The sequence below is a fragment of the Mollisia scopiformis genome, assembly GCF_001500285.1.
Source record: "Mollisia scopiformis unplaced genomic scaffold LY89scaffold_26, whole genome shotgun sequence".
Lineage (NCBI taxonomy): Eukaryota > Fungi > Ascomycota > Leotiomycetes > Helotiales > Mollisiaceae > Mollisia > Mollisia scopiformis.
The window spans coordinates 810,085-833,107 of record NW_017263606.1 but is presented as its reverse complement, the minus strand read 5'-3'; the positions used below and the strand labels follow the sequence as shown (position 1 = coordinate 833,107).

At 47.6% G+C, this 23,023-nt stretch overlaps 8 protein-coding genes across 8 annotated transcripts; 4 read left to right on the top strand and 4 right to left on the bottom strand.

The window, feature by feature from the left end:
• Positions 1 to 2,840: 2,840 nt before the first annotated feature.
• Positions 2,841 to 5,666, bottom strand: LY89DRAFT_656357 (alpha-L-rhamnosidase; the record flags this gene model as incomplete). Its single annotated transcript, XM_018212379.1, has 4 exons — positions 5,367 to 5,666; positions 4,832 to 5,308; positions 4,066 to 4,781; positions 2,841 to 4,011 (listed from the first exon to the last, which is right to left on the bottom strand). Exons 1-4 carry the CDS (start codon positions 5,403 to 5,405, stop codon positions 2,841 to 2,843), a joined length of 2,403 nt encoding a protein of 800 aa, XP_018064888.1. The 5' UTR covers positions 5,406 to 5,666.
• Positions 5,667 to 6,382: 716 nt separating this feature from the next.
• On the top strand, positions 6,383 to 8,487 carry LY89DRAFT_627110 (general substrate transporter; the record flags this gene model as incomplete). The annotated part of the gene is made up of 11 exons (XM_018211135.1): positions 6,383 to 6,548; positions 6,626 to 6,765; positions 6,811 to 6,882; positions 6,955 to 7,115; positions 7,178 to 7,271; positions 7,318 to 7,467; positions 7,531 to 7,708; positions 7,761 to 7,972; positions 8,034 to 8,242; positions 8,295 to 8,384; positions 8,433 to 8,487. Coding segments are annotated over exons 1-11 (1,470 nt in total), but the record flags the coding sequence as incomplete, so codon positions are not given.
• A 1,818-nt stretch (positions 8,488 to 10,305) lies between these two features.
• Positions 10,306 to 10,941, bottom strand: LY89DRAFT_596637 (uncharacterized protein; the record flags this gene model as incomplete). Its single annotated transcript, XM_018209933.1, has 1 exon — positions 10,306 to 10,941. One exon carries the CDS (start codon positions 10,939 to 10,941, stop codon positions 10,306 to 10,308), a length of 636 nt encoding a protein of 211 aa, XP_018064886.1.
• Positions 10,942 to 11,561: 620 nt separating this feature from the next.
• On the bottom strand, positions 11,562 to 13,627 carry LY89DRAFT_689742 (uncharacterized protein). Its single transcript, XM_018215963.1, has 3 exons — positions 12,423 to 13,627; positions 12,057 to 12,370; positions 11,562 to 12,004 (listed from the first exon to the last, which is right to left on the bottom strand). Exons 1-3 carry the CDS (start codon positions 13,232 to 13,234, stop codon positions 11,640 to 11,642), a joined length of 1,491 nt encoding a protein of 496 aa, XP_018064885.1. The 5' UTR covers positions 13,235 to 13,627; the 3' UTR covers positions 11,562 to 11,639.
• A 1,205-nt stretch (positions 13,628 to 14,832) lies between these two features.
• Positions 14,833 to 17,188, top strand: LY89DRAFT_787540 (uncharacterized protein). The gene is made up of 4 exons (XM_018223083.1): positions 14,833 to 15,526; positions 15,574 to 15,866; positions 15,914 to 16,035; positions 16,085 to 17,188. Exons 1-4 carry the CDS (start codon positions 15,064 to 15,066, stop codon positions 17,040 to 17,042), a joined length of 1,836 nt encoding a protein of 611 aa, XP_018064884.1. The 5' UTR covers positions 14,833 to 15,063; the 3' UTR covers positions 17,043 to 17,188.
• Positions 17,189 to 17,674: 486 nt separating this feature from the next.
• Positions 17,675 to 19,877, top strand: LY89DRAFT_787539 (uncharacterized protein). Its single transcript, XM_018223082.1, has 4 exons — positions 17,675 to 18,107; positions 18,208 to 18,276; positions 18,336 to 19,168; positions 19,241 to 19,877. Exons 1-4 carry the CDS (start codon positions 17,754 to 17,756, stop codon positions 19,692 to 19,694), a joined length of 1,710 nt encoding a protein of 569 aa, XP_018064883.1. The 5' UTR covers positions 17,675 to 17,753; the 3' UTR covers positions 19,695 to 19,877.
• A 175-nt stretch (positions 19,878 to 20,052) lies between these two features.
• Positions 20,053 to 21,531, top strand: LY89DRAFT_689739 (putative zinc-type alcohol dehydrogenase-like protein C16A3.02c). Its single transcript, XM_018215962.1, has one exon. It carries the CDS (start codon positions 20,169 to 20,171, stop codon positions 21,228 to 21,230), a length of 1,062 nt encoding a protein of 353 aa, XP_018064882.1. The 5' UTR covers positions 20,053 to 20,168; the 3' UTR covers positions 21,231 to 21,531.
• Positions 21,532 to 21,589: 58 nt separating this feature from the next.
• On the bottom strand, positions 21,590 to 22,785 carry LY89DRAFT_627101 (zinc-binding alcohol dehydrogenase). Its single transcript, XM_018211134.1, has 3 exons — positions 22,646 to 22,785; positions 22,032 to 22,598; positions 21,590 to 21,978 (listed from the first exon to the last, which is right to left on the bottom strand). Exons 1-3 carry the CDS (start codon positions 22,744 to 22,746, stop codon positions 21,597 to 21,599), a joined length of 1,050 nt encoding a protein of 349 aa, XP_018064881.1. The 5' UTR covers positions 22,747 to 22,785; the 3' UTR covers positions 21,590 to 21,596.
• Positions 22,786 to 23,023: the final 238 nt, after the last annotated feature.

The following is a 23,023-nucleotide window of genomic DNA, read 5'->3' as shown; positions in this document are numbered from 1 at the left end:
CACTATCAGAATGCGTGCTCATTTCAACACAGATGAAAAGGTTTTCAGCAAAGAGCGTCGAATGCCAAGTGCTTTCATGAGTTATGGAGCCCGTAAACATAGTGAATGTGGGATCCTGGTGAAGGTTGAAGCTTGGTAGAACACACTCGAACAACGGCATCATGCCTATGCTCTCTACAGTTCTTAGGACAAACTGTAAACTAGCTCAATACGGTAATGGGTATAAAGTCAGGTCTCCTTAGTTGAATGTACTCCTCATCCTTACCCCCACCTGACCTCTCATCTTCTCTCAGGCCGCTAACTCATCGCCGACCGCTTGCGAGTATGGGCCTTTTCTCATAAAAGACACTGCTGCAAGTTCTCCTACCCGACTCCGAGTCCCTACATACACAATCTCCACGCCAACACCAACACCTCAAGAAGAAACAGGATTCCAACACGAAGAAGGCCCACGAACGCGACGATCCCACGCCCCAATATAAAGATCCCAAGTACCAATATAAAAGGACTCAACAATATAAAGAGCAGGACCCCGTAATAGACCTTCATATCTTCCATCCGCTGCTCTCTCTGCCTCGCTCGCCACATCTCGGTCAAGATCCGCTGCTCCGTCATCTCGTTCTGTTTGGATAACGTCATAACCTGAGGACAAGTTGCGCTGCAGACCTCGGCAGATGGGTTTTGAGGTGGCAGAGTAAATTGCATTCAAGGCCGCGGTCTATGTCGAAGCATCTTGGTCTGGTCGTGGTGGTGTGTCCGCAGATGAAGTGGATGGTGTGTTCCCCGCACATCTTTAACTTGAGTTTGGGAGTGAGTGGGCGACTAAGCGATGTTTAAGTGTTCTCTTTAGTCAGAATTTGTGTAGAGAGTGGAGATTTGGAGCGATGCCAAGAGCTAGTCGGATCTTTTGGGGATGTTGTGGAAAAATACTTTCTTTGACTATTATAAACTTTCTACATCGATTCACTGCTTGCGGCTGACCGTTAATCAGAATGCTCAGAAACTGTGATTTGTCTAGTAATTCATAAAAAGGAAGGATTCATCCAAGAAGCTTCTCAAGTAAAGCAAAGTAAACCAGATTCATTCTTTTAGTAGTTCGGATCAACTCAATTTACCTGAGTTATATTTATGAACTTCACTTCACTACTGCCCACCTCACTACTACTCACCTACGCATGCCTACTTTAGTATAGCTTGTGTACCTTAGTGCTCCCTGCATCTCCGTAATTCTCGCTGTGAGATGGAAGGGATTAAATGAATAAGGGAGAAGGAGTTATTGAGACGAAGTAGAGGCTGAAGAAGAACAGAATTACTTCTATGCCGCCTACAGTTCTTGAGACAGAGCACTTTTGTTTTCGAGGCCAACCAAAGATCAACTGATTAAGAGTTTGAGTCTGTAGCTTTGGCCATCTGCCAGATAAAGGGCCTCTATCATCACTACCCCAAACCTATGACACCCATATATCCTGACATAGTGCTTCTCAAATATGTACACAAATTCTCTACCCACAACATGCCAAGAGCAAACCTGTGGACAAGAAGAATAGCCTTATAGATCATCAATAGACAAGTGATAAAAGCCATGGACCAGAAAACGGTTACCAGAAGGCCCCAAACCTGCGTCTCAAATCGCTTGACGGCTTCTTCTTCAGCCAACCTCCTTTCCTCTTCGCGAACTCGTTCAAGCTGCTCCATTATCGACTTTTCTCTTCGTAAATCGGATTCCTCGCTTGGTCTTTGAACTTGTGGACAACTCCTACTACAAGCCTCCGTTGAGTGGTTCCCCCAAACATGGGAAGGTTGCTCGCAGTAGTAAGCCACTTTTCCTCTTAAAGGGTAACACGTCTCGGGTGTTTTGGAGATGTGGCCGCAGGCGCAGCGTCTATGGATGATTTCGCACATTGTGTTTGTAGAGAATTTACAAGGTGAAGGATGTCTACCTTGGTAGTGTTCGGGCGAAAGTTTGGTGAAAGACTGGAATGCTTGGGAAGATCTCATGCACCAGTTGGATGTCTTGAGATTGTTATGGAAGATTACTTTCCTTGGCCATTTATGAACTCTCTACCACTATTCACTACTAGTGATTGAATCGCTTCCCACAATAACACCCTATCCCTCTCTGAATCCCAATCCCAAAACCAACCCTCTACAAACAAAACCTCCAAACCCTCCGAATAACCATACCAACAAACACAACAACCCATGCAACCAAATTCCCCAGCCTCACAGCATCCCAAATCCACACCAACATAAAAGACCTCATCACCACCAAAACGAGCACCATCCACTCCTTCTCTTTCTTCTTCTTCCTCGCCAGTCTTATTCCTTCTTGACGAGCGCGTACTTGCTCTGCCATGATTCGACGTTGTCTCAATTCATCATCGAGAGATGGGCTGATGACTTGCGAGCAAGCGCGTCCACATACCTGTTTGGATGAATTCTCGGTGATCTCTAGATTGAAGCATGCCCATGAATCAAAGAAACAGCCTTGGCCAATTGTTGAGATGTGGCCGCAGACGTGGTAGGTGTGGCGTTTCAGCACATATTTTGTTTGGACTGGGTATTGGACTATTTCTCAAGGACTGTACCTTCAATCTTGGGAGTCTGGAGCTTGAACGTGTTATTCAAAGCATTCCTGTAGGAACATCGAGTTATTTTGGTAATCTATGTAGCAGCTGGTGATGATTCATTGTGATTTTGCCTTCATTGTGTCGTCTTGAATAACAGCCAGTAACTCAAATCATTGACAAGAAAATATTCAGATGTGGTTTTATTGTCAGGTAGAGTCCACCCTAACTCTCTACTTTCTCTTAATTTTGATTCACATATTCTCAAATATATCAAGGATCATACACCAAACTAACTTGGTCCACCAACCCATGCTCAACCTCCTCCCCACCCGGCAAACGACTTACAACCTCAACCTTCTTCTCAAACCTCACCTCCACCCTCTTCCTCCCACTATCCACACTCCCCCACTTAACCACCGCAACATTATCTCCTCCAAGGGCAACCTTCGCCTCCACCTCCCCACTCAACCCCAGCCTCGGCTTAAACAGCACCTTCTCCGCCCCCGGCTCGAGCGGCCTTAATCCCGCCAACTCCGTACAAAACTCATAAATCGGCACGCTCCCCCAGGCATGACAGTCCGATCGTTGCCTCACATCATCCTCCTCCCACGTCGTCAAATTATTAGCCAACATCCGTCTATACGGCTCCCACATCTTCTGCCACAAGGACTCGTAGACGTCGTCGCCTGCTAGTGCGAAGGCGCGAAAGGCATAGAATTTCATCATGTAGGAGCATTTCGAGAAGCGGGGGTCCGCGAATGATTCCGTCATCAGACGAGCGCGGTCTTGTGGGTGCGCGGCGCCGGAGAGGATGCCGAAGACTTGGCAGTGTTGGGAGTAGGCGAGGTTATCTGCGATGTTGGCGGTGGAGTCTGTGAAGAAGTGGCCGTCGTAGCAGTGTTTTCGGATTGCGGCTAGGAGGGCATCGGCTCGAGATTCGTATTCGGTTGAGTGAGCGGGTCGGCCGACTTGGCGGAGTAGAATGGATGCTTGTTGTAGGACGTAGGCGTAGAGCATGCTGAAGTATGTGTGTCGGTTGGATTTCCTGCCCGAGGTAGGTACTCCTTTGTCAGGGTGGTCGTCTGTTGCGCCCCATGTTGTGACCCAATCTACATATTGCCATACATCTTTAGGTAGACCGCTGATGAGCCCCAGTTCATCAACATGCGAATCGAAGAAATCTAACACGCCGTCAATTCGAGGGAGGAAGGACTTCGAGAACACCTTGTCTCCGAAGAACAGGTGATGATCACAGACTTGAAGAATCCAATACAAGGAGAAGCCAGCAATGACTTGAGGAACGTGTGAAGGGAATCGTGATTGTGTGAGACCTTCAAACGTGAGCGAGGCAGCAAAATTAGAAATGGCCTGACGCATTAGCCTATCATCGCCACTGAGAAGGTAGTGAAATAAGGCAACTGATCGAGTATCGCCAGAATACCTATGAAATAAATCAGCTTTCTCCTCACTACATCAGTAGTGCAGGTGAACTTACTGCAATTGTTCATAGAAAGGACAATCAGAGTACCCATCAAACATGCAATTCCGCATTGTTCTGATCGAAACATCCCATATCTTCTCACTGTGTTCATCACCCGGTTCCTTCCAGCTACCTTTGATCGCAAGAGGGTAATTAATCTGCTTTGCCTCAAAGGACAGAAGCTCGACCGGCGCAGAGCCTATAGTTATTTCGAGCCGTAAGATACGAAATGTACGAAACCAAAACGGCTCATAGCTGACCAGTTGATTCTCCGGGATATCCAACGTGACCTCGTCGAAAGGACCTAGCAAGTGACCATTCTCGGCATCCAAGCGATCCGCCTTTCGACGGAAGAAGGGATACGAGCGAGGTTCAAGTTCGTACCCTTCTGAGTATGTGACTTTGAGATGGATTTGAGATTGCTTGGCAGCCTTGAAAGTCCATTTCACAAAAGCGGTTGAGTGATTATCTGCTTGTAATTCAAGAATGTGGGAAGAGTTGCTTGGAAGGTGTAGAGAACTAGCTTGGGATAGGTAAGTTGTCCAATCCTCCATGGAGACGGTGCTTTGGCATTTCCGAACAACGTTTACTGTTGCGCGACTTTCCTCTGGCATAGGAGTTGGACGTGGTCTTAGTCGCCAAGGCAGAAGTTCACCGTTTGCTGTTCTCATTTTATATTGCTTCGGCACGAGTAGCGAACTTGGAGGCGTGGGAGCAACTCGCTCAACGATCTAACAGGTAGTCAGTATCACATGAAAATAATCTTGAACGATAATTTTACATGCAAGAATCCATCATCGACCAACCCTATAGGGAAACGTATACTACCATCGACCTGAGCTATCCAATCTTTACTCGAGCATAGATCCACAGTCGTTGCGCCTGAGACGATATCACCAACCACAGTCAAACCTGGGAACGATGATCGCTCAAATGGCATCGCAGTTCGACTAGATGCGAAATATCGGATAACCGTGAATTTGACCTCATTATCGCCTTCGCTGAGGTACGGTGCAATGTCGAGCGTATCATAGTACCAGATCAATGGACTGCTCCTGCTTGGTCCAACGGCGACCCTTGTCCCGTTGACGTGCAGCTTATATCGCGTATCTGCTGAGAAGTGCAAAAGAACCTCTGTAGGCGAGGAGTTGAGGCTGAAATTGCGAGTGAAAGTTACGATTCGTCCTGCCGTGTTGTTGATTGAGCTGTCTATCCAATCAGGTATCCAGATCCAGTTAGCATTCAGCTGGTTAATGGTCTACGAAGATGATTAAGTACGTTGGGAAATTTCTTGGAGAAGGGGGTTTGAACTATACCGTTTGCTCCTCTGCCGAAACCATCGTACTTGAATTCATCTTCGTTGAACAGATTTGTAATCTTCAGAAAATCGATGCAGAAGATTACTCGCGAGTCAAAAGCCGCGGGCGTTGTCTCCTTGTGAGATATGTTCGTGTCTTTGTTCAGCGCAAAGTTGATGCAAGGCTTGGATTGGTCATTGATATCCCGGGACCATGACTCTGGGACCTAAGGGTGCTCGCAATGGGTAGGAGAAACAGAGTTCGGGACTTGAGCCGAGACAATCTTTCAAGACCAGCTATCAATATCATGCCTTTTTGTTCGTGGAAATCAAAGAGAAGCAAAGCTGCGATCGGGGTATCTACATGCGAGCCATTGAGCACTATCATATGATTTGAGCGCCAGAAAGTTGCTGTGGGGCCGCTCAATAGGCCATCACTGTGCCACATTAGCCTGTATTAGGGTTCGGAGCCGGTACCGAGGAAGTAGCCACGCATCTCTTTGGACTTCAACTGACCCGTGCTCATACTCGTAAAGAACGCGTGTAAACCGCGTTCAAATTGATACTATTGATCTTAGATCGCACGTATCCAACGTAGACATAAGTTAAAGTCGCCAGCAGATGTCCCGAAAATCATCCGTGAATAGGGGTCCAGAACCCGAAGCGAGACTTCCGCTGCGGTGAGATTTCCTGGAAGCTAAAGTACGGAGATACAGGTAGTCTGGGGTCCCCCATCTGCGGGGTCAATCAACTATGGGGAGCAACCCGGGGAAATCGGGGGTCCAGGGACTGCAACAGTACTTCACCTGTACTTCGTATAAAAAACCCATGGATCTGCTGTGATCTGCATCTCGCGCTTGATAGCACCTGCAAGCTTTCGTGGAACCTTTAAATCAGATCCAAGCCCTCTTGTTGTTGTTCCGAGCTCTATATCTATCGACATCAATCATGGCGAATCCTCAAGCGGAAATCCATGACTTGCACGTTATTGCCCCGCAAACCAAATCCGAGCAAGGGACAAAAGAAAATGTCATTGTCGAGCATAGCAACGAGACCGAACAGGTCGAGGATTTGAAGCACGAGGCACCACAGATGCGATTGAAGTCTGACGACCTGGGTATCTGGGAAAGCGTCGGACGACACAAGTATATCACGTTCGTAGGCATGGCTGCAGCGTTCAGCGCATCGTTGGATGGGTATCGTAAGTTCGCTCTATCAATAATTTCCACTCTTCCTGGAGATCTCAATGTGCTAATTCGCTTTTGTCGTGGTGAATAGAGATCAGTTTGAACGGCGGTATTGTGTCAAACAAAGGCTTCATTCGACAATTCGCGAGTCCTGGTACGAAGATCATCCTGGGGAAATACGTCTCGGCTTGGGGAGGAATACAATCCGCTGGTCAAACCATCGGACAGATCGTGAGATCTCCAAGCTCTACTTCGGCCCATTCTAACATGTCGCAGTTTCTTCAATATGCGACCAATTCACTCGGTCGGAAACCAGCCCTTCTCATCCTCTGGTGTTTCCTCGCAGCGGTCAGTCCTCCTATCAGCGTGTTTACTGTTCCGTAAATGTGATCCCGAAATTGACACCTCTCACATTTTCAGAGTATCTTTGCAGAGTCATTTGCAACGAAATGGGATCACTGGCTTGTTGCTAAGCTCTTCTCGGGCGCTGGTGTGGGAATGTTACAAGCAACTATGCCCGTCTATCTCTCGGAGATGGCGCCGACTCAATTGAGAGGATACCTCATCAATGCATACAGCTTGTGAGTCTTGCACCAATTTCATATGCCGCTAGAGAGTGTTGCTGATATCGCCGCCAACTTAGCTGGTTTGTCATTGGTCAACTTCTTGGCTCTGTCGCCCTCAACAGACTCAATGCAAGTGATCCATACGACTTCCGTGCTGCGATCTACACTCAGGTAAGAAACGGAACCCCAGTGGAGACCACAGACTCATCTTTGACAGTGGGGTATGGTTGGCGTCATGCTGGTAATTTTTCTCCTCCTCCCAGAAAGTCCTTGGTGGCTCGCCGGAAAGGGGAAACTCGACAAAGCCAAGAAGATCCTCCTCAGGTTCAATGGCCACATTGAAGGCTACAACGTCCAGGAAAATATTGTCAGTACTCCACAAGATGCCGAAAACTTTCTTCCTGCAAAAATTTGCTGACATTTGTCAAAGGATGTCATGACTGCCACAATCGATATGGAGCGTTACACTGCCGAGCTTAACAAGGAAGAAGGACAATGGGCGATTTTCGAGGGCCGCAACCTCATTCGCTTCATCATCGCTTCGTGGCCCAAAGTGACTCAGCAATTTGTTGGTCTGAGTGTCTTCAACACTTACGCGACATATTTCTGTAAGTACCGCGCCATCTTTCTCTGTATAGCAGCAACTGAACCCCATTCTAGTCCAGGCTGCCGGGAACAAGAACCCATTCCTCGTCACCGTCATCCTTTGTTGTGTCCAGATTCTCTCCATGATCGTCACCTCGACACTCACTGATCGCTTCGGTCGTCGACCACTTACCGTTTACCCCTACGGCGTCACTGTTCTCTCCCTCCTTGCCCTCGGTATAGTCGGATGTTTTGACTACACGAAGAGAGATACAAGCTCTCTACTAGTAAGCATCCATCCAATAACCTTTACCTGGTGCCCTTAAATGATTGCTGACTCAACCTCAGGTGTTCTTCGCTTGTCTGGCAACATTCTCAACAACTGGTGCATCGGCAATAGGCTATGCATACGCTGCTGAAATTCCTACCCAGCGGCTGCGAGCTCAAACAGCTGGTTGGGCCCTCGCATTTTCGAACCTCATTGCTATTATGTTCAGCTTCTGCACACCTTTGATGATTAATGGGACTGCGAAGTGGGGCGTCAAAACAGGGTTCTTGTAAGTGTTCTTTATAGCCCCATACTTCTAGAACCCGACTGATACTCCGTAGCTTCGCTGGGACTGGCGCAGTTTCGGTTGTTATTGCGTGGTTCTTGCTCCCTGAGGTAGCACGTCGTACACCGGCTGAGATTGATGAGATGTGAGTCGATATTCATAAACATTGGATTTGGATGCTGACAATCCATAGGTTCGAGAAGAGAGTCAACCTTCGCAAGTTCAAGAGCTATATTACAGACGTGCAGGTCCGTGTGGAGGTATAAGATGCCGATGCCTTGTTGGATAAGCAGGTTAATAGCAACTTGAGACCTCCTACGAGGATCCGAAGCGTATGCATTCTAATGTAATATTCCACGCTATCTCAAAACATGAAGTGAATGTAAGCTTCGGATCGCTGGTGGAGCAGTGCCTAAAGAACTATTTGGAATTGCAGACGACAAGTTATGCTTTATTAAGTGAAGCGCGAGAACAAACACGGCTGGCACCATTGCTTGGAAAACAGGATATCAGGTCGGAGGACATTCGCAAACAGCGATAATGGGACCCGGGAGGACGGCAGAATGGCGCTCAAAATTTGAGTGGTCCAATTCGGCCGGGGACGGTATACACACACTTCTGCTAGACGACATTGAAGTGCCTTCTCTTCATTAGCGCGTCTGTTAACGACAGAGATACCAACACTGATCAGTGTTGGTATCACAGGGTACTCGAGTAATAAGGTAATATAAGATCTTGTGGGTCAGGTTGTTGGTTCATTAATTCGTGCCCTCTGTAGAGCTGGCTTCGAGGGGAGATATCCCTCTCAGAGCCCGCTAACTAACTCGAGGGTTAGCGCGCACATGCTAGCCACGGGACCGCACGTGATAAGCACGTGACGCATGTCCCGACACTGGCAACTTTTCTCTTGTGCGCGCGCTCCAGTCCTCAATCTATCTAAAGAACGCAATTGCAAAAACACACTGTCGATCCTATGAGAAACACCTCTCCCGGCGCAAAACCATGCTCGTCCTTTGAGACGGCAGGCTGTCCTTGTCCTGCTTCTCGTCCGGCGACAGGTTTACTCTCTACAAGTTTCACCCAAAGTTGTATCTTCGCAGATCGTTCCTGACAAGGACTTTGCGATGTTGCTGAGGCCCTCGCAACTACCAATGTTTTCTGAATACGCTCCCAAAGAAATAACAAAGAAATAACTCCATCCAAAAGAATGACTCCATCCAAAGAAATAACTCCATTTCTATCCAAAGAAACAACTCCAGCAAAGAACAACAAACAAAGACAATAACAAAAATGCCTTGAACCTTCAAGGTCCTTGTCGCCAATTCTTAAGATTCGAAGCAAAAAAGTCAAAGGAGCTAATGTACTTTTGCGTGAACAAATCGCAGGAGATTTGTAAGGCAGTTGTGCGTTCAAGCGCTAGATATGGTATACAGGACGCATAGCACGCATATGGAAGCTCGCAACCCTAGGCCGCCGCATTCCTCCGCCTTTTGGGCGCCCTCAACTTCTCTCTCACCTGGTCCCGAAGTACTCGACGAGCCTCTGCTTTATACTCCGGACTTGTTTTACCTATCCACAAAGGATCTCGTTCAGGTTCCCTTATGAAAAACTGGTTTGGGACGATGTCGCAAGTTTGGGTCATCTTGTCCAAGAGCTTTTCTCCGCCACATATTCTGTCCTGATACCTCCACTTGTAGAGTGCTTGGGCCCGCTCGCAGCCAATGAAATGCTCGACGAAGGCATTCTCAGAATAGAGGATCGCTTGATTATTGTAACCCTCGAGCGTGAATTCCTCGCCCATTGCTATCTTGCATCCATTGCATGCCACGCCCCATTCTACAGCGTTTTGACTGCGGTCTAGCCAAGGAAAGGGAACAATGCACATATATCTTTCAGGTGCATTTCGGCCTCGATCAGTCCACTGAGTGAAAGGTGGTAAATTGGGACGACGTGTGGATCGCTGTTCCACGGGCATCGCGGTCCACGCTGTCAATTTAGCCGCAAAAGTCTGTATTTTTGCGGCACGAATTCTATGTTGTGTCAGTAACGACCGATGACTTTAAAAGTCAGTTGACTTGCTGTAATATGACATCCAGAGAGCCATATTTATTGATCGCGATGGCGCCTACCGCTGTGTGTTCAAGGAGCTCGATTCTCTTTCGACTTGCGTGTCCCTTGGAAAACAAACGTGTAACATAGTACCATGGCAGCGTACGTGCAGTGGGGATACGAGTATCTGAGTTCTTCAGATCCGATTCCTTGAGAGACCAAGTGGCCTTGGCATACTCTCTTCCAACCGGCAAGCACTGGACGTCAGTGGTGAAGCAGTCGATGCAGACGCGTTTGCAAATGAGCACATTCAAGTTCGCCCCAAAATGTCCGCAGAAGACGCACGCATTCGAGCATAGCTCATGGTACAGATGAGAACATGACCAGTATATTCCAGTTTCCAGGCTCAATGCAGCACGGATACTTGCGGGCGCATGCGTGACTATGGCTTTATACTTTGGCAGTGAATCGATCGTGGATCGCATGCCACGACTCACCCTCCTCAGACTTGTTAACGACGCAAAGTCTATGCCATCAACCAGTATGCCTTGTAGAATTTCGAGTGGCAGCCTGTTCAAATCCCCGATCGAAAATAGAGTGTTTGGAGGATCTTCGTGTCGCCCATTGTCCAAAGGGCATGTGTCTTCCAGCATCTCAGGATCCAACGTGCCATGTCTATCGAAGCAACGGTCGTTTGCGAGGAGACGGAAGAAATTGCCTTTGAAGTAATCGCATGTCGAAAAAAGATGATCGAGTCCTTGTCGCAGAACTCTGGCGCGCCTTCGTGGAGGCAATTGGTCTAAGAGCTCCCATTCCCCGCGTTCGAACGCGGCTTGAGCTTCGAGAGACGCATCGGCGTTGTTGCCACTGTCAGCTAGGATGCCATCGGCATCGATGTCATTGGCATCGACGTCATTGATTGATGTTGGCATCTAAAAGTCTTTTGTCGTGCACAGTTGATGTTGTGATGAGGATGGGAGCGCGGAGGAGAGCAAGAAACGAGGTTCGTCTTGGAATGCGAATCAAGAACGCGCTAATCCCGAGACCACGTGCTTCACCATAGGTAACCCTTACTTGCGACTCGATAATGGATATCTGTACATAGATGAGGCTCCGATACACGTCTTTGCAAGAGAGAAAAATGTGAAATGGATGTCACATACAAGCTGCGTACTTTCACAGAGCTCAGATCGACTTCCTCAAAATGTACTCAAGAGAATCTCAATTACTATAAAATCATGGCATGACTGAACCCTAGGACTCCGAGTACTATCGCCCTCCTAGCACGCAAATAAAAGTCAGGGTATCTGAAATTCTCCCTTCTATCCAACGCCATGCATCCATCAACCATCTATTTCTCCTCCCAAGCCGGCTGTAGATTGAGTTTTCGCTTCTTCTCAGGAGCACCACCTCTCTCTTCCTTCTTCTGCTGCTCCATCTCTCTTTGTCTTCGCTCTGCAGCCTCGGCAACCTTTGGTCTCATCTCAGTCCGAATACGCTCGTTTCTCGCACCGCGAGCTTTCTCTAAGGTATCACTGACTGGACCACCATGGACAAGCGCCGTAAGAGATCCTTGAACTGCTTGCTTCTGGCCGCTTCTCATCTGGACTCGCCTCGGATTATACATGCATGAAGCTCCGTGAGCCGACTCGCCCAGTCGCTTGATGTTCTCAAAAGTTACGCCGCACTGGTAGCACCACTCCATGCCACAACGACCTGCCCACATTATCAGCTCACACATTCAACACAGGGAGGGAATGGAACTTACAGGTCATATGATCGCATCCGTCGATACGACTTACGCCTTGGTGACAATTTGGGCAGATCTGAGCTTGCTCCGTGGCAAGTAGCTTTGCAGTTGCCTCAGCCTCCTCGAGTCGTTCAATCTGAGAATCATCCATATCGAACTCCTCACATGTCTGTCCTTCGTGCCATGGCAGCTTATGGACAGCACAAGTCTTGAATGAACAGGCTTGGCAGATCATCATTGGATCTTCGCCAGTGTGAACTTGACCTGAACCACAATCGAGTCCCAGACACATGACCAAGTCGGGATTTGCTCTCATGACGAGATAGTCATATCTAGATGAAATGTTAACATGGGAAAATGAATATAACATTGCAATGGACATACCTGGAAAATATTTCTCGAGTCGCATATCTCTTGACCTCTTCGCGAGAAAGTGGTGCTGGACAGAAAGGACAAACGATTCTGTTGAGTTGACCTTCGCTGACTGCTCCGGCAATAGTTTGTTGCAAGCAATAGACGCAAGTTCGCTCATTATACTTGTGGTCGCAGCTCGAGGTGATTTGGGTAGATGGTGGAAAGTCTGCAAGCTCGTAAGACTCTGCGCAGATATGGCACTCGATGGCATCGGCGGATAGCTTCTTTGGAAGTCCGGAGATGGCATGTCGACGAAGACGAGGACCAAAGTTGGCATCGAGATCATCAATATCATCCTCGCTCGGATCCGAGAATTCCTCGCCGGGGTCATCAATTTGGCGTGTGGGGTCATCAATATCGTACAACTCCTCCGCTACCTCTTCCTGCTCTCCCTCGTCCTCGTCCTCGTCCTCGGTCATTTCTGCATCGTTCGATACCTCTTGCGCAGTTTCGAAATCGACTGGATTATACTCTGGCCAATCGTCGTGATCGACTTCGTCGGTAGCGCCAGTTGTACCTGCTCCTCCAGGTCCTACTTCTGGAACCTTTGGGGTTGGTGCTGGGAATGCGCCTCCATTCTTCAACCAATTCTCGATGTTTCTAGTTTCATCTTCGTCGAGATCCTTTGCTAAGTCGAACAGGGCAGTATACAGGACGACGCGATCCATCGGATTCGCTGGAAGACGATCATAGGCGCGCAAGACTTGCTGCATGTGGAGGGTGTGGTGTTGGCGGTAGCTAAGACCGAGGACCAATAGTCGTTGACCGTCGTTAGAGGCCATATTTTCGACAATGGATTTGGGAAATGTTGAAAGTTATTGTTGCGAAGTTGTAAGTTGAAGGTTGCAAAGGCGCGTGGGATCTAGTAGATGTACCCGTTTCGAGAACTGGTGGTACGCTAGTAAAGTTGGTGATTAGCACCAAAAAGTCTAGTGGACCTTTTCTTCAAAGGCGAAAGAAAATTCGAGATTTGGACTCGGGCGTGCAGAAATGAAGGCGTAAGTAGCTGGTACTTGAGAACAAAGTCCGCTGAACTCAGGTAAGTTCCGGTAAGGCTGAAGAGGCTCGACGAACTTTACGCTAGAAAAGGCAGATGTATTGACTTTATCTCAAAGCGTGACTGACAGTCATACCAAAGAGATGCACAGTAGTGCCTGATACAAGGGCTGCAGACCTACGTAAGTAGAATTTGGAGAGGAAAATGGTGCTGTTGCCTGGTTTCGTCTGAAGAGTCGAAGGTTCGTGATGCAAAGGGATGATTCGTGCCTTGACGAGTCGCTTGGTCGACCAATAATGACCGTCGAGTCTTTGAGTCCGCTGGTGAATAAAACTGCGTTTCCACTCACAACTTTACGATGAACTGTCGTCTTTATAACAATACTATGTAATACTATGTTTAATGCTTAATGCCGTTCGACCGCATCCTAGCCCCTATAGCATTGCAATGGGACAAAAATGGTGAATTGGCACGTGATTCTTATGAATGAGACAGTTTCTAATATGCATGGACCATTTTCTGAGCATGTTTTAATGTGCAACAAATGATCCTGGCCTGGCAAATTTGTGTCACGCTAAACCGGCAGTATATTCTCATCCAACCATTGAGCCGTTTCACGCCCCCTTTTCTTGTCTCGGCTGCTAAGCGAGAATAAAAACAGGTTAGAGAAATCCTTGCTACGTAGGTACGCTTCCCGCCATTGTAAGCTTTACTATCCATCTCTTTCTTGGAACAGGGGAGCGCAAGAATAGAGTGCATGCTTGGAATATCATTCTTAAGCTAAACAAAGACGGTAGGACGGCAGGAGTCGATGCAGCCCAAGCTTGCTCATCATTGCGGTCGACAGGGCCAGCATTGGAGCTTTCAATACGAGATATAAGAGCTTGGCAACGCTCGAGAAATTCTTCAACTTCAACTTCATTCATTCAATTGGACTTGAAGTCGCTGATTTGCCTGGATTTATGCTCCACTTAGTCATGCATTTTGAGTGTTTCCGGTGAGACATAGCTCTTGAATTACACCGGCGTTGAGCTGCAATATCTACAAAGTAATTGCCCTAGTGCTTAGACTTCCTATTTATAGTATATCGAGAGTACAACCAATATCGCACGGTCACGTGAAAGGCCTGTAAAATTCTAAGTAAGGGTCCCTGGAATAAGCTCCAAAGATGCAGTGTTTCAAGTAAAGAGCAGAAATAAACCGAACTCTGCATTCACAGGGAGTTTGCTTTGTTGATAAGAGAGTCGACTTTGTACATCATTGGGTACAGGTGCCGTTCTGCGCTAGGCTCAAAGAGGTCCGTCTCTTTTTGACCTGCATTAGCGTCGCCTGCCTGCCCAATTTCTGTCAGCAAGCATATCAGAGGATCCTTAATCACTGTTCCCTGTATCTGTCATATCATATATACTTTCACCTCATCAACTATGAGGGGCCTGCAGCCATATAAGATTCTTTTGCGTCCGCTTACGAGGTCTCACGTTGCTGCTATCAGACCACACTGCGACCTAATAAATGAGAGAAGAGCTTCTTTTGGCGAACCCAAGAACAGAACCCTGTCGCCCCCACGTACCACTGGTACTCGCAACTTTCGTTGAGCCTCAAGCGTGAGCACCCATGGCTATTCTAGACCAGTCGTCCCTTGAGCTAGCAGGTAGCACATTCGCTTTTGTAGATGGCTTGAACAATACCTATTCGACGAGGGCCACGAGGTCTCATGTAATGACCAATGCATATCGAGAAAAGAAGAAACTGCTAGCGAACAACAAGGGAAAGAGAAACAAGACTCTGGTACCGAAGACCTGGACCTTTGAGGTGCATAGCAATGGTCCGCCCACTGTTCCGTTAAATCCAATGGCTGTCTCGGATGCCTCGACACCAGAACTTACCTTTTCGGCTTCAGGCTCTCCATTATCTGAGACTTTCTCGGATTTCACTTGCTCCGATGAAGAACTTCTAGCCGGAATCTCAAGCCATTCTTCTTTCCAACCTCGCACGATAATTCCAGCTGGGCTCGTCGACCATTTTGCAACCTTGCCCGTAGCCCGCACTCCCATAATCGACGAATTTGTCGCTGCATGTATGTTTCAAACATCAACGTACAAACCTTCGCTAATAGAACTCTAGATCTCGGCCCTCCGTATGACTATGGCCTGGGAAAGCGACCCTCGATGGCTTTCAACTATCGCCGAGCTAGATTTAGAGCCAGTCTGAACGATGAATGCAGTTTCTACGCCATGCTAAGCTGGCTTGGAAGGCGAGCCCAATTGACAGGGGATTGGACAACGATGCTACACAGTATGCGCTTTAAAGGCAAGTGCATGAATATTATCGCAGGGAGATTAAGAGACCATCAGCTTGAGGGGAAAGATGTAGACGAGGGTATGATGTATGGAGCTTTGGATCTCTCGAATGGAGAGGTAAGTGCTCGCTTCTTGATGATGGCACAGCGATTTACTTTCAACAGCTGAGAAATGGAAATGTTGCCGCTGCGAAAGTTCATTGGCAAGGGCTACGTGATATGGTTATCGCCAAGGGTGGCCTTGGTAATCTCATTCATCACGTTCCTCTCATTTACTCTATCGTGTGGTAGGTCCTGATAGCGACCCCAATATCACATTCGATGCTCACCCTGTAGGAACTACATGGCTCTAGGTTTCGATCAAGACATAACCTGGGACTACATGCCACCAATCTGTGCCGCAGACCGCATCGACACTCACGACACACAAATATGCGCTGAAGAGCTCATCGCCTTCATCTCTCGTCTCCAAGAGCCATCCACACACCAATACCTCACTCAGCCAACAATCGTCTCTGCTCTGTCCTCGAAAACGCTTCTGCACGCTGCATTATGTTCCACGAACGGACGTCTCTGTCTCGCAATGCGAAACGATGATGCAAAGTATTGTGACAATCTCAGAGGCTCTGAGTTCGACCTCGCGCTTTGTGCTGGACGGAGAAGAAATGCTCAGGAAATTCCACCACATACGTATGTCCTTCGCAATATGCAATCGCCTCGCCCTGCTATTCTAGTCTTCATCCTCTTCATCCTATTGTCGATCAAGGACAAAGCAGCAGGACCCAATGAACACCTCTTGGTTCCGACTCTGTCGCATCTCTTCCTAGCAATGGAGAAGGCGCTGCACGAAATCGACTTTGACTGGTACCCTTACGACTTAGAGACTGTCCTCACATATCTGATTCGCGGTATTGACCTGTTCCGTGTTTCTTGTCCCTGTCTGACGGGGCCATGTCTTTTGTGTGGCGGAGGAGTATACAAAGGACAGCCGAAGAAAGGTTCACTGTTTGAAGGAGAGAGGTTTCCAGATTGGCCAATCGTGTTTGCAGTGGCAAGAGTGATGGGTGGGATGAGGAAATTGCAGAGAGGTACGAGGAGAAAGTTGGAGGCTGTCATGAGGGAGCTTTTCTTTGCAGGTGATCCTGGTTCCGGAGCAAGGTCCTGTGTTTTAGGATGTGACGAGAGTGGCGTTCCGAATGAGTTGGGTAATGGAGATGGGGATACGGTGTATCCTACGGCCTTAGGGAGTTTGAAAGAGACGATTTGCTTGGAGTTAGGAGTTAGAAAAGACTGAGATGTTTGGTATGTCTGTCTGGATCTCGATTTCAATGTTGCTCAACCCGAAAATGGTAATTGGTTTGCGCATCTTCATGGCAACGCTCAGCAGACTGTTGCTGCCTCAGATATTTATGATTTAGATAATCTCAGACGACAGTTCCCTTAAATTGGCTTCTGTTAGCTATCGTCGCCGCTCTGCTCAGGCGCTACTCACCCTGGCCTCATCCTCTGCTTAGGCTGCTCAGTCACGGTTTTGCTCTCCCTTCTAGTGACTAGTCATAATTTTCTTATTATTCGGTTCCGTCGAACAGAAGTTGTGGGAAGATCCAGCGCTGATGTTGTGTAGATTTTGACATCGATTATTGCTTCTATTGGGTGGTATAAAAACAATAATGCTCTAAGGGTTCTAAAGTTGGGCTTAGGATTTGCTGTACGTCCTGCAATGCCAATACCCAGATAACCCATTTTGCCTTAATCTTTGAGAGTTGAAGGACTTGAGTATGCCTTGCGTGGCGCCGGCCCAATCGGCCCAGCAGGTGGCTCGCCGAGTAGCTGCAGGGTTTCTTACAGCAAGCTAGTGGGGATCGAACAGCGAACATCGCTCAGCCTCACGATCCGCCCATAATTTACCTCAGATCTCACTTGGAAAAGCTCGACATCGAAGATCTATGAAATGGTAGTACTTTTCAACTTAAGATTACTGCTTTCTTGATCCACACCTAAGATTATGTCATTCGGATTTTCAGTAGGCGATATCCTGGGAGGGGCGAACTTGGCCTACAACCTGTGCAAATCATTGTCAGCTGCGAAAGGTTCTGCACGAGAGTATTCAAAGCTCATTAAGGAGCTTGATACGGTTCATAAAGTGCTCCTCCAAGTCGAGCAACTGAGGGAATCGAACCAATTGAGAAAGGAAACCTTAAATGCGCTGCTTTTTACCGTCAACACCACCAACGAGGCAATGGAGGACTTCATGATCAGGTGCAAAGCGTACAAGGACAGCTTAAGACCTGGAGGCTCTGGAAATATCTGGAAAGATGGCTGGATGAAAGGGAAATGGTCCGTCCAAATGCCGAACCAGGTGATTCTTGTTCCTTTTGCTCTAAAATAACGAAGGACGCGTATTTGATGACAATAGTAGACTACCAAGTTCGAGGCTAACTTTGATTAATGATTGAAAGACTCAGAAATACCCTTACGACAATGCTTGCTTCAGTCAACTGCCTGGTTACGCTGACCTGCCTATGCACGTAAGTCAAGAGCATCTTTTCGCACCCTAACTTCTGCTGATGTCGCTCGACTGTACTAGTCGCACTTGCATCGAGCCAGTGTAGAGGAAGTTTTCGTACCAGAATCGATGGGGGAATCATTGCCGCCTTTGCCTGACTACCCTGGCATCCGGCTCAAGGCCACCCTTTTTTATGATAGAAAACGAGACAACAGTTCTTCAAGGACAGACATAGCCTCTCAACAACTATATTCCGATTTTCAGCTTTCGCGAGATGTCGGTAAATTCTTTAGATGCGGTCAGGTATTCTCCATCCAAATTACATCTGACATTTCTTTCGAGAAAGGTAGCCAAACCCTTGTGGACGTAGCTCAGTCGCCAGAACATGTCACAGCCCTCCAGGAAAAGGCCAAGAAACTACGTTTGGCTCAAATTCTTTCACTCCCTCTTGTGGACATGGTTCAATACTCTGAAGAGAGTCAATTTGACCAGACCATGGTATGGTGCCGCCTATGTACACGCGTCGCTCCTGCAACTGACTCAGAGCATTGGATGTCGAAAGATTACTGGGCAAGTGAACATTTCAGATGGCAGCACTGGAAATACTTCTATCCTATGATAATGGATAGAGAAAGGCTTCCAAGGAAGATACCGGGCTCTGATAGCAAAGATTCACACGCATCTCCACTTAGTATTTCAAGAAAGTCAAGTAGAGACACCTTTTCACCAGAAAGCTGGCTTAAACTTGAAGGAATTACCTCGTGGTATGCTATCGGGTCGGACGCGGACATTGAAGACCGTGTGGCTGGCGGGAGTCAAAATTCCTGGTGGCATTGTGATGGGCCAACGATGATACGTCGCTTCGTAGTCATCAAAGAAGGACCAGAGTCATGCCTTTGCCTGGGAATACATACGTAAGTGAATATCCTAAATTTAACAGTCCATCTGATCCGGACTAGAAGATAAATGTGCTGACTTTACACTAGTTATGCGGGCCAGGGTTGCAAAGACCAACCAGACCAAGAACTTTTTTCCGTAGTCCATTCCAGTAAAGTTCCTCCAAAACTGGGCGGAAACGAAGCAAATGTCAAATTATTACCGATTCGAATGAGCGCTCACCATCCGTCGACCTTTCTACCACTCTCGGCGCGCATGCATTTTGGTCGTGTGTACGAAATCTCTCACAAGATACCTGCTAGGCCCCTCGGCTTAATAGATACTGATTATATGGAGCTGTTGATTTCACAATTCGAGAAAGTGACGCGCCAGAAAAATGATTCCGAAGATTTGACATTCCATCACGAGTCTAATGCAGTAATTGATACGACTCTAGTCGAGGAAATACGGCAGAACATTCTGAAGGTGCTAGGACCCGATGTTCATCTAACAGCACCCGAAGAAGAAACAGTGGCTCCTGAAAAGAAGAAGCGCCGGTTGTAGGAAAGGTTAGGTGATTCGGTCTTTGAAGCTACTACTAGGATTGTTCAACGACGGAAGTGGCATTTTGTGGGCTCACTTGTCGTCTGAGATTATATTGGAAATAATGATGTCATGACTTTCAATTTTTTTTTCTTTTAGAATGACTGAACAATCAAGTATGTCCAGAGAAAAGATGAAGGTATCGATTTCTGAGAGTTCCTCTAGCGAGTGCGATGTATCCATGTGAAATAAATCGCTTAATTTCATCAGGCAAGTGACGCCAAAAAGGGGGGTGGACTGATCAACACTAGCCATATCTCTCGCATTCGCTTAATCGAGGAATGCGATTGTCCCGCCACGCCACAATCACCTCCCTCCGCAATCACAAAAGTGCCGAATCCGTGTCTCAACTCAATCATAAAAGAATGGTCTTGCCCATGCGGCTTTTCTTTGCTCTCTCCCATTCCTCCTACCCTCGACTACAAAAACACCAAAATGGCCAAAACCTTCTCCCCATCAGTATCAACCATGAAAGCATGGCAATACACCACGACCAAGGGTGGCCTGGAAAAGAATCTCAAACTCAACCCTTCGACACCCCTCCCAACACCTACTCCCAATCAGCATTTAATTCAAATCATTGGGGTAGCGCTAAATCCTGTTGACTACAAGCTCTGCGAACTGCCTCTCGTCACTCGATTCCTCGTCTCAAAACCAGCGACCCCTTGCGTCGACTTCGCAGGCTGTATCGTGACGCCTGCTTCCGGCTCAGATTTCAAGCCCGGACAATTGGTTTTTGGAGTCTCGGGCTCGTCGCCGTTGTCTGGTGGTGCGTTAAGGGAATTCAATGTTGCGGGATTGGGAAATGTTGTTGCGGTTCCCGAGGGTGTGGATCCGCTGCATGCTTGCGGTGTGGGAGTAGCGGGCTTGACGGCTTACCAGAGTATTGTTCCTCGAGTTAAGAAAGGGGGTAGGGTGTTCATAAACGGTGGATCGGGCGGAGTGGGTGCTTTTGGGATTCAGATTGCGAAGGTTGTGGGGTGTCATGTGACGACTACTTGCTCGACGAGGAATGTAGATTTGTGTAAGAGTCTTGGGGCTGATGAGGTAGTGGACTATACCAAGGGAAGTATAGTCCAATTTTTCAGAGAAAAAGGATGGAAATTCGACCATGTGGTGGATAACGTTGGTAGCAACGAGGAGCTTGTTTGGAAGTGTGGAGACTTCTTGAATCCCGGAGTCGTATTCATCAAAGTTTCGGGCGACTTGTCTTTGCATGGGATGATCGATGGATTCAAGAGAAAAGTTGTGCCTGGTGCTCTTGGTGGTGTGAAAGGGAAGGTGGAGGGATTTTGGCCAAAACCGAAGGCGGAAGACCTGGATCAGATTGCAGAGTGGATGAAGGAGGGAAAGGTCAAGGCTGTTATTGATCATACATTCTCGTTTGAGGAAGCCCCGAAAGCATTCGAAAAGCTGAAGACTGGAAGAGCGAGAGGGAAGATTGTGGTCGATGTTGCTTCTAAGACTTACACGAAGGCGTGGGAGACTGCTTCATGATGCTTAGATATTTAATAGAGGTGGATCATTAAGTTCGGCGTAATGATATAATATAGATAGAAATTTTTCAAATTTTGGAGACGGGCTGGGAGATGAAAATTGTGTTACCGTTCTCGTCTACAACGATGAGGCCCGGATCACGCTTGCAGGGCAAACTGCGCGTTTAGCGCTATTTGCGCTATGAGCGGGATCCCTTGCAAAAGTTTATAATGCAAATAGAGCGTCCACTTGAGATGTAGGAGTAAGGACAAAGCTGTAACAGTCATAAAGGACAACAAAGATCAAAATCAATTATACTCAGGATTCAAAGAGCATACGATATTGAAACTTTTACACCTCTGATTAATGTTTACACACTACCATCGTTCAAGCAAAAGCCTCTCCTTCTCCCTCTTCATCAACGCCCAAAGCAATTTTCCCAATCGTCCTCTTCGATTCGATCAATTCATGCGCTGTTTTCAACCCTTCAGCAGTCAATCTCATCTTCTTCGTTAAGGTGCTGTGGATTTTTCCCTCGTCGATATACTTGGCAAGATTTTCCATCATGACATGCTGGGCCTCTCTGTCATAGTCATGATAGCCTCTAGTTCCCAACCAACACCAAGCAAAAGTCAATGATTTAGACAGGAACTGTGTCCCATAAAAGTTGACCGAAGATTGTACAATAGAGCAGATCTTTCCAAGTGGCGCGCAGATGTCGGATGCTACTGAGAGATACTGTTCCGTTGATGCCAGGATGAATATATACCTAGACTCTGTTAGCTCTTGTCCTGAACTTGTACTTGCAATTGTCAAGCTTACTTAATCGGGACTTCCAAGCCCAATGCGTCGATCTGAGCCTTTAAGTCCCCCCGATGGTCGATGACATGCGTGGCTCCATTTTTCTTCACCCACTCCTTGGTGTCAGGTCTCGAAGCCGTAGCTACCACGACTGGCAGGCGTAGTACATAGCGCGCAAGCTGTGTTGCCACGGACCCGACTCCACCAGCACCATTGATGATCAGGATACCTGCCTGCTCCCCTTCATGAATGTTCAGCCTCTCAGCCATCTCAAATGCGGTGCCATAAGTGAGAGGCATGACAGCTGCCTCCACAAAGTCGAGAGACTTGGGTTTGTGTCCTACAGTGCGTTCATCCACAAGGTGATATTCACTAGCAGCGCCTTGTCGTGTTGGTGCTGAGACATAGACTACCTCGTCTCCAGGTTGGAAGTATTCCACGTCAGGGCCAACGGAAGCCACAATTCCGGCGGCTTCGGGAGCAATAACATGGAAGGGGTGAGGGACGTGGTTGTAATAGTCTGGCGCATCATCGTATTTGCCAGCACGAATTTTGGTATCGATTGGATTGACGGAGAGTGCTTTAACTCTGGAACAAATGTTAGCAGGAAACCGGAAACAGATGAGACTGCGTACTGGATGAGGAGATCGCGGCCTTTGGGCGGACTTGGAAGGGGGATCTGACGAGTCTCGAAGTTCGAGGCAGGTCCGTACTGGGAGACACCGATTGCTTGCATTGTTAAAACTGTAAAGAAGCTTGGAGCGAGAAATATTTGAAGTTTAATTTAATGTAACTATTGTTTGTGTGATGAGGATGTAAGATGAATCACTTGAAGGCAGACCAACAGCGTTTTATATTGCGCTTCATAGCCATAATTGTATAAAGGTTTGACTGCAGAATACGTCACCGAGTCCCAACGCGCGAAAGCATTTCATCCAAGGTCATTTTCCTAGGTCCGAGTTACTGCGTGAAGATGTTGAGTAAGATCTTGCATAATTGTCGAGCCGAGGGGA